Genomic DNA, 10,000 nt, shown 5'->3' with positions numbered 1-10,000 from the left:
ACTGCATCAACAAGGTCCAACTGGCGTGATTGGAGTCAGGTACGCGAGCTACCATGAACAACAAGAGGGGCTGATGGATAAAACGATTATTGGTCGCGACAATCAGGGAATACAGGCCCGTGACAAAATGGATAACGTCCTAGACGAACTCCACTTCATGACAGAGCGTTTCAAGAAAAATGACGATGATGAAGAGGTTGTAGGAGACTGGAAGTTTGCCGCCATGGTTTTAGATCGCTTCGGACTGATATTCTTCAGTATTTATTTGGTTATTGCGACCATAGTCATTCTTAACACTGCTCCTAACTTCCGCAAAGAGGTGCTTGGGATAAACGTGTAACCAGTCGGTGTATACGTCATCGAAACCGAGAGACGGAACCACGACTTTAGGAACTTTCATTAGTTGTTTGCGAATTTTATTCCGAACAACCCTCAAGACAAACCATGCTAAACCAACGAGAAACGTTGTTGCAACCTTTAGAATCGATACATGACGTCTGTAGAAAACTTATTCATGTGCCACTGACTGAATAATCTATAGTAAATTTTACGGAAGAATACCTTGGATCGTCAAAAAGAACTATAAACCAAAATACTATAGCATGTGGATGCAGTGACTTTCTTCAAAAGGCGCGCCTATCGGATCCTTGGATATAGATTCTCTCCCGTCATTTTTGGTTATATCATAGTTATATAATTTATTTCGTCGTTTAAAACATTTAAATACTTGCATAATAATCGTACATAGAGTAAGCTGAAATTCAAATAGATGACACAGAGACAGATCCCCAATAGGGTATATGTTCGCTAAAGAGTGTAAAGTAAGCACTAACAAAAAATATATAGGGGCCTACTATTGTTTAAAAATATATAAAAGTAAAAGCGTCAACATTAAAACAAGGTTGTTATAAAACAGTATTTTGTGTAATCACACAAGTATTAAAATCTGCTGCCTGCGCTGCAAATGTATCTGTGTCTAGCTTTCCTTTTTTAGTGCTTATTGTAAGGCTATGTGACAAAATTATACAATCGTCTATTTTAAAAGATGAATTGAAAATACAGTGGGCCTAAGCCTACATTAAATGAAAAGGCGTGTGGTGACATTACTACTGTGTATATTAATAACGAATAATCAAGAATAAGCTGAGACTACATTTGAAACACGCATCATACTGAACTTACACGCATAAAACGTGTTAATTAGCTTTAGATGAAAAATGTGTAATAATTGCGTAGTACAGGTTTTAAATGCAAAGTATGCGCACAAGAGAAAAGGAACGAGTGTTTGGTGAATGTGCTATATCGATTATCCAAGTTTCATATCAGAATTTTTACTTAATAGAATGAAAATAAACTTTGTAGATATATTAGATAAGCAGCTACCTTTGTTTTCAAATAAAGAAATTTATAACGCATTGTATTGCTAACGCTAAATGTTAAAAAACAAAACAGCATTTGCGCAGGTGATGTATATGTATGTGTTGAAGATTGGTGATTGGTTAATCGGATAAACATACGCGCGTGTTTTCAGGGTGTATAGTCATTTTGAAACCGAAAATTTATAATTACAAAAATGGCTTACAGTAATTAGATAACTCCAAATCCTTCCTTTGCAATAATAAACAATATTCTTACTATACTATAACCAACTAAATAAATAAAAAATAATCCACTATATCTATTTAGGCTAGATTAAAAAAACAAAAAACAAAAAAACTAAACATTAGCAGATTCCTTAAGTTTGTGTAATTTAAGATTTGATGTTATAATACTTTTGAGAAAATGAGAAATTACATTATGAATAGTATAAAACACCTAGGCCTAATACAAAGTTTGGATAATTTTGGAAAATGAACTATTGCATCAAAAGTGTTAATTTTAGAAAGTTGTTCCTCAATAGTCATCGCCAGTTCTATTATCCAATTAAAAATATTCAGTATTACCCTAACATTTATTATGAATAAGATCATTATATTCATTATAATTAAGTACTTGGTACAACGAATAATTATTGATACAAAAGGCTAATTATATTTTGAGCAATCTCAAAACATGTTCCGACTTTTTTACACTTAATCGTAATCGTCTCTTCTTTCTCTCTATTAACTATTTGAACTAATTAGCAATTTGACATTATTAGTACTGATGTTTAGGTCATCAGAACCAGCAAACAACTTGCCAATTATAATAATTTATAAGATTATTTAATAAGAAAAACTATCAATATGATATAGTAGTTAGATGTGTTTTTTTTAAATATCACCATTATTTTTACTACAGTAGTTAAGATATTCTATGGTATATATTTAGCTTACATATAACAACTACAATTTAAATGAATTTTAGATATTATTTGGTTGTGAAGATTTAACTTTTATTTATTAAAGCAAAAAAATAATAGAATAAAAATTATGAACTTCTGGAAATGCTCAAAATCTACCTTTTCACGCAATGTAAAATAAATGTTACGCTTTAATTTCATTGAATCAAAGGGTATAGAATGATTGTATGCAGGCGATGAAACGTTAAAAAATACTACCCCGAGATAGGGGGCGCCCTATTTACGTCCGAAGTTTTTTTGAAGGATGCCCTCTAGTTCGTAATAATACTTTTTGAGATAGAATTGTGTTCCTGCGAATCCCGCGAGTCGGACCTCCTGCAGTTATATTACTCTCTGATCGAATGTACTCTACCATAACTCTTGGTTGCAGCATATTTCTCAAACACTCTTTATCTGGTTTTGATTTTCCCTTTTAATTTTAATTGGAATCATTTTAAAAGAAATACATATTATTGGTTGAAAATAAAATAGTTATAATAGAAATTTTTGGGGATAAAAAAATCATTTTGTCACCCTTTTGGTAAGTAGGAAAGTAGATCTAATAATAAACTATGTATTTAAACGTTGTTAGTGTAGCGAATTCTGTGCAGTGATTCAACAACTTTCTTTACAAAACAGTAAAGAAATGTTGAGAATATTAAGGTGCATGTGATTCTGTTGTTGTAAGCATTAAATTCAAGTCAAAAAATAAATGCTGGCGTTGGATGGTTACTTGAAAAATACTGAATTTGTGTCTTCTTTTTTTATTTTCTCATGGCCGGCGGAACCGGGGGGGCGCCCCCCCCCCACGTTTTAGAAAAGAATATATAATGTCTGGAGATTTGTGTATGATCGGAAAGAAATGCAAGAAAAGAAAGTGGGAAGAAGGAGGAGAAGGATGTGAAAGAGAATGTTTATCCAGTTCCCGACCGAGTTACATTTTCTCGCAATTCACATTGGCGGATCTGGGGGAGGGCGTTATCGGTCCTGACTCTCCCTTGGGCTAAAAAAAAAAAGGGAAGAAAAAGAATTCTATACCTACCTTTTCAGGACCCGTGAGCTGATTTTTTTTTTACACTTAAAAAAATTAAACATTTTTAAGAACATAAAATTCATTAAAACACAATTCAAATGTCGAAAAAGCTCATTTCCCGCCATCTAGGAATCCCAATTTTCCCGGTGGAGAACCCCCGGACCAACCTTTCTTGTTGGGATTTATCGATTCATGGAAAAAAAGAATACGCATGCAACTTCTCATTTGTTTATGTATACACACATAAAATAAAAAATGAGAAAAATTTACCTGACCGTTTTCAAGAGGGGAAAACCTTGAATTTTGAAGAAATTAAAAAGTCATTTATAAATGACATTTCAGAAGTCAGGAAAGTTCATTTCCCGCCATCTAGAAATCGAAATTTTCCCGGAAGAGCCCGGACTCCCTTTTTCTTTTGTGTTCATTGATTCATTGAATCATTTTCAAGAGGGGAAAAACCTTGAATTTTGAAGAACTTAAAAGTAATTAAAAGACACCTCAGAAGTCAGGAAGCTCATTCCCCGCCTTCTAGGAATCAAAATATTCCCGGGCGAGAACCCCCGGACCCCCTTTTTTTGGGATTTATCGACTCATGGAAAGAGAAATTCGTATGCAACTACTGTACTCATTTTTTTTTATGTATGTATACACACATAGGCCTAAGGTCTATCTACTGTAATAACAATGGGAAAAAAATTACCCGACCGTTTTCAAGAGGGGAAAACCTTTAATTTTGAAGAACTTAAATTGAAGTCGCTAAAAGATACTTCAGAAGTCTGGAAAGCTTATTTCCCACCATTTAAAAATTAACATTTTCCCGGGGAGAACCTGAACCTCCCTTTTCTCTTTGGGTTTATTGATTCATTATAATAATTTTCAAGAGGAGAAAACCTTGAATTTTGAAGAACTTAAAAATAATTAAAAGACATCTCAAAAGTCGGGAAAACTAATTTCCGCCTTCTAGGAATTAAAATTTTCCCGGGGGAGAACCCCAGAACCCCCCCCCCCTTTCTTTTTGAGATTTATCGATCCATGGGGAAAAATCGTATGCAACTACTATTTTTTTTATATACTTTTATGTATGTATACACTCATAAGGCCTATTTACTGTAAAAGTAATGGGAAAAATTACCTGACCGTTTTTAAGAGGGGGAAACCTTGAATTTTGAAGAACTTAAAAGTAATTAAGACACCTAAGAAGTTGGAAAAGCTTTCCCGCCATCTAGGAATCAAAATTTTCCCGGGGGAGTGTTTGCACACATATCAGGCCTATTTATAAGAATGAGAAAATCTACCTGACCGTTTTCAAGAGGGGGAAAACCTTGATTTTTGAAGAACAAAACAATTCGACACCTAGCTCAAAAGTCGAGAAAAGTCATTTCCCGCCATCTAGAAATCAAAATTTTCCGGGGGGAGGACCCCTGACCCCTAGATTTGATTCCAGATCTGCATGATTTTATATTCTCATTCATCTTATAAGTGGGGCCCCCACTTTGAAAAACGTTCCGCCGGCCCTGTTTTTTTTTTATTATACCAAATGCGATCCATTTTCGCAAGATTGAAAGTTATAGCAGTTATAAATTTAGACACAAAACAAATTTTATCGATTGTACAGATCATTCACACTAAAATAACAACAGGTAATAAAATGTAGGCATACAACAAAAATATATATTGGAAGATATATTTGACGAATTAATTTTATAACTTCAACGTTTATAAATGTTAGATTAAAATTAGAGGAACCTTTATTGGAGAGATTGATTTGAAATTTGGACATGCAGCAGAGAGCAACAGTTACGGGGATGCTATTAATAGATGTAATAAAAGTAGAAAATAAATTGGCCATACGCTTAGATAAAGGAGAATAATAAATAAAAATATTGAGGTGCGCAAGAGGAAGAAAACGATGTTAACAAATATTATGTAAACAAATGTCCTACAGTAGGCCTACCTCTATTTACCAACTATATACAGCGCAGTTTCTAGCCACTAAAAAAGGAAAAGAAAAACACATAATGAAAATTTTAGTTCTTGTTCTTGGCAGCTGAACATACAGCTCTGTACAAAATAATTTATTCCCAGATCAAAGTTCACATTATCAGGAAAATGGAAGGAATTATATCCTTAGAATGTTCCGGAAAGGCAGAAAAACTAATTATGAAGTAAATAAGCTGCGGGTACAGTAGTATCATTTTTTAACTAAAATAATTTATTGAAACACAAGCTGCAACTAAAGAGTGATTAGAAAGCGGACTTCAGTTCCGAGGATGCCAACTCTGCCCGAGGGAGTTGGTAATCTAGTGTACACTATTAATCTTAAGCTGGCTACTTGCACTTAAATTATTGATAGCTTTAACAACTGAATATTTAGAATCTTTATACTGTACTTACACTTATGATTAATGTTTAAATTGTATTGACTACTTGAGCTTTGTCATTTAGGCTTATGTTTTCCTCTATTGAATTGTTTATTGTTTCTATTCATTACTATGTGTTTCCGGGGAGGAGGGGAAGTGAAATTTGAAATATGTCATGCTTTTACTGATCCATTTACCGAGGATAAACATTTTTTTAAATAAATAAATAAAAAGGCTTATGTCTTGATAAATTATGTTGTCACAATGGGTACTTTCTGTAACTTGTTTATATAAATATTAAAATCCACTGACCCATCTGAAATAGAAAAAAATAGTTTACCTAAGATTTCCAATAATAATTCAGAAACCTGTATGAAAACTGGAGGAACATGCTCAACGAACAAGATTTCATCTGAGCCTGTTACATGTACATCATAAAAAAACGTTTTTGGTGGAGAATTCGTGTTGTTATACTTAAAAAATAATTCAACAGTTATAAAATGATTATATCCTGAAATACGTAAAATTGGACTTATCAAATACATTTAATACAAATACTTAAATACAAATAGTACACAATTAAAACAAATACAGTACAGTAAATGTTTTTATTTAAAGTATAAACAATTCTCAAGGCAAAATTTTGCAATACAGTGATTGCACAAACTATAAAACAATACAATTCTGGATATAAAAATGTTTTCTTTTTGTAACACTTGAATAAAGATATCCTTTTTCTGGATAAGATCATAAACAATTAATAGGCAGAATAGGTAGCCAACTTTAGTACCATGATATTATTTTGTTCAACCATGCAATGTATTTCAGCTTACTATATTACTTGCTCATGGTCCTGTTTAGATACTTGAAATTTTAAATCATTCATTTTCAGAATAAACAATAACTCTCAAAACAATTTTCTTTTTACAATAATTGCAGAAACTATAAAACAATACAATTCTGCATATAAAAATGTCTTCTTACTATAACACTCAAATAAAAAATATCTTTTTTTTTTTATAAGATCATAAATAAATAATGTATGTATTAATAGGCAGGAAGAGTGTTTGTTGCAGCGTATCTCAGCTCACTACAATGCTTTCTTCATTGTCTGGTTGAGATCCTTCTTATTTTAAAATTAATCATATTCAGGAAACAAATCTTCAAGATTGCCATCAAATCTAGGAACATCTTTTACATGTGGAACATACACAAGGTCCATCATCCTACCCATGTCTGAAAGAATAAGAATAAAAACATGCTATATAAATAAAATAAACAAGTGTCTTATTTGGGATTCGAGCTCAAGAACTTCTTGCTACGGTTTGGTTGCTTTAGCATCTGAGTCATGAAGTCAAGTTTGTATGCAAGGACAATTTTCTGCTCAAAGTTTTACATAATAAGCAATTAATTGGAAATCATAGAAATTGAATTTGGTAATGAAGAGGAGAGAAGCAGTAGCTTAATGGTAAATGGTTAAGATGCTTGCCTTTAATTCCAGAGTTCTGGGTTCAAATCCAATGAGATACCAGGATTTGCTATCATGACTAAACAAATCTACACATCAAGTCTCAAAAAATGGCTTACTGTGAATGTTCGAATAAGGCCTAAAAAAAAAATTGGTTGTTTTGCCCTCCAGCGCCTGTCCCTAGCTCATGAAAAAATAGGGGCGGAATCTTTCAAAAAAGTTTTGCATATGAAAGTTGTCTAAATTTGGTGTCTGATGTAAGGTATTGCCATTTTAGGCCTAAAAAAATTGGAAAATATCAATTATGAGTTATTTTTATTCAGTCTGATGAATACCCTTTGAAATCAAGAGTGAGACAGGCTTAATTGCAAGCACTGCAATTTACTATGTTAGTTTTGGTGACAGGAAAAAAAAAATTTAAAAAAAAACTTTTTTTGCGCCCAACCCCTCCTATACAATTTTCAGCATGAAAGGGAAAACTAACAATTTATTTTTTTTAGGTCAAAGCACCTTAGACTCAAACAGTTTTGGGGGCTTCAGTTACAAAAATTGTGTGACTAATTGTCTTTCTAACACAGTAACTTTTGTCTTACCTAAGGGTGTTAGCTCCCTCCTAAAGACAATATTTTCAGATGTTGACGGTTCTTCTGCTCTTAATGAAAGTCCATCCACAGGCCTAAAAAATAATATTCAATCATTAAAATTTAAATTGTCATCAGTTGCATGCACTAGGGGACATTCATTAAAATTAAAGAAAAGGCAAGTCAAAACTAAATGGGGAGAACATAATTTTATTGCCAGAATTATCAATGACTGGAATAGTTTATCAGGAAAAGTTGTGAATCCGCAGACAATTAGAAAACTGGAGAAATCACCACCAGAAGTTTAAACCATAATGTAAGAGACTTGGACAGCGGAGCAAATAAACATTAATACTTTAGCTCCAAGAACAAGGCAAATCAAGGCTAATCAAATAGTTTGGCTGATTATCTAATAAGTTTGACTCCTTACTTCAGGCATGAACATTTATTTTTCAAAACCATGCTCATTTTTAATCTTCCATTCTCCTCTAAAGATATTAAAAAAATTACTAAACAAAGTATAAAAATTGTCACCTAAGCTCCAATAAGAACATTGAGAATTAACTTATGTTTACCTTCCTTGGCCAGGAGGCATCATCTTCCTCTTCTTTGCATTCATAGCTAAACAAAATAATTTTTTTTAATATTGTTCTTTTCTGGAACTGACATAATCTGTAGATAATAGTGATTATTTGAAGATTTTCTGCCTCGTACATCGATATTAATACTGGGTTACTGATAAGTTGGTACAACTACACACTCAGGGTTCAAGACTAAACCAATTGCTTGGTTGCATCTTTGGTCATTGCACTTACTCCTAATGTACCTCGGTACCCAGGAGTATAAGTAAGTACTTTCTCGGATTGAATTTCTGTGCAGTGATATTGAGCAGTAACATTATGGAATAATCCCAATGGGATTACTAGGTATGTAATCCAATGACAGGAGTAATAACTTGAAGTGTATAGAGGGCTTGCCATGATGCAAACCCCAGCTAATAACAATCATTTTAATAAATCATTAAGTAGTATTGGCTTAACTGAATTGTCAACATAAAAATGTAAACAATATGCATCTACTTTATTAATGTTGACAGATAAGAAACATTGGAAAAAAGATCAGAGCACATTTGGCATAACAAATTTTGGTGATAATGATATCTGTTGCATTGGTTAAAATATCAGTTACAGATATGACCGCACGCTCAAAAAAATAATGCGAAAATAGGGATAAGGAATGGCCAATTTACTATACACCGATTCAATTACAGACTTGATCATTCTCTCTCTATAGACACCATAGCTGGGGGTTTCCGGAGGGTAATTCTCACGCATCATCTCCATACAGTTTTTGTTGTCGTCGTAACCTATTCTAAAGACTTCAGACCACTACATGGACATGACATGCATGTGGGAGGACCCTGAGAAAGGCCCAGAAACGGTGACACGAATAGAATTTGCCCTATCAAGAATTCCTAATTCGATTTTACAAAAAATTCCCAAATAAACAGCAATTGCCAAGCTCTAACCTTTGTTAACTTCTGTCGGATGTAATATAAACGAACTAAGCATGACCTCATGTGCATCACCTTCCTGCAAGGCAGCATCAATAAGAGTAGGCTTCAAAGCGACGTATCCATCCTCGAACTCATCTAAGTTGTACAAACTTCAAAGAAAAAATGTATAAATATATTATATACAGTATTTAGTTGAGAAAAAGTCATGCTGTTACAAGAATTGTACTCAGGGCCATGAAATTAGACACAACTCTATTCATTTAATTGTTATTGGACGCTGAATGTTAATACTATTACCATCATCATCACTAAAATTATTAGTATTATTATTATAATCACCAAACAGTTTTTCTCAAATGCCAATGCACTCATAGTAAAAATGTACAGAATTCTCAAAGAAAATTCAAATACATCCAATAATTCTATACATAACTTGTAAATATCTTGTCTGTGCAGTATTTAAATTAACAAAAAGATTTCTAATAACCACCCTGGGTTACTATTCTTTGATTTTTCAGGGTGGGTTACTATTAGAGTACAGGTTACTATTACTAAGCTTAATGTAGGCTTGAAAATAGTAAATCCCCGCCCACTCCCTGAGCTGTTCGTGTGTCAGCAATTCAGAGAAATAAATAACCACATTACGATTAAATAAACTTTGTTGATTTAATTTTATCTATAAACTCAAAAACGCATGTCCACCCTCATCTTTTTTTAGAACC

General features: G+C 33.0%; 2 protein-coding genes across 4 annotated transcripts in view; one reads left to right on the top strand and one right to left on the bottom strand.

Annotated features, from left to right (window-relative positions):
* Window positions 1–3,061, top strand: part of LOC117100750 (neuronal acetylcholine receptor subunit alpha-7-like) — a 24,613-nt gene extending 21,552 nt beyond the window's left edge. For all 3 annotated transcript variants that reach the window (XM_033240541.1, XM_033240544.1, XM_033240543.1), the window contains one exon: window positions 1–3,061. This exon is cut by the window's left edge and continues 200 nt beyond it. In XM_033240541.1, coding sequence (XP_033096432.1) covers window positions 1–340 — 340 coding nt within the window. In that variant the 3' untranslated portion in view covers window positions 341–3,061.
* Window positions 3,062–5,021: 1,960 nt separating this feature from the next.
* The window catches only part of LOC117100749 (telomere repeats-binding bouquet formation protein 2-like), an 8,307-nt gene continuing 3,328 nt past the window's right edge, over window positions 5,022–10,000 (bottom strand). The window contains exons 4-7 of the mRNA XM_033240540.1: window positions 9,291–9,427; window positions 8,338–8,383; window positions 7,775–7,857; window positions 5,022–6,949 (exon numbers count right to left, since the gene is read on the bottom strand). Coding sequence (XP_033096431.1) covers window positions 6,852–6,949; window positions 7,775–7,857; window positions 8,338–8,383; window positions 9,291–9,427 — 364 coding nt within the window. The 3' untranslated portion in view covers window positions 5,022–6,851. The remainder of the gene's footprint in view (window positions 6,950–7,774; window positions 7,858–8,337; window positions 8,384–9,290; window positions 9,428–10,000) is intronic.

Source organism: Anneissia japonica, unplaced genomic scaffold (assembly GCF_011630105.1).
Source record: "Anneissia japonica isolate Jap-2015-1 unplaced genomic scaffold, ASM1163010v1 scaffold670_len1213532_cov191, whole genome shotgun sequence".
Taxonomy (NCBI): Eukaryota; Metazoa; Echinodermata; class Crinoidea; order Comatulida; family Comatulidae; genus Anneissia; species Anneissia japonica.
Note: the sequence above shows the minus strand (reverse complement) of the source record. Positions and strands in the feature narration are given on the sequence as shown.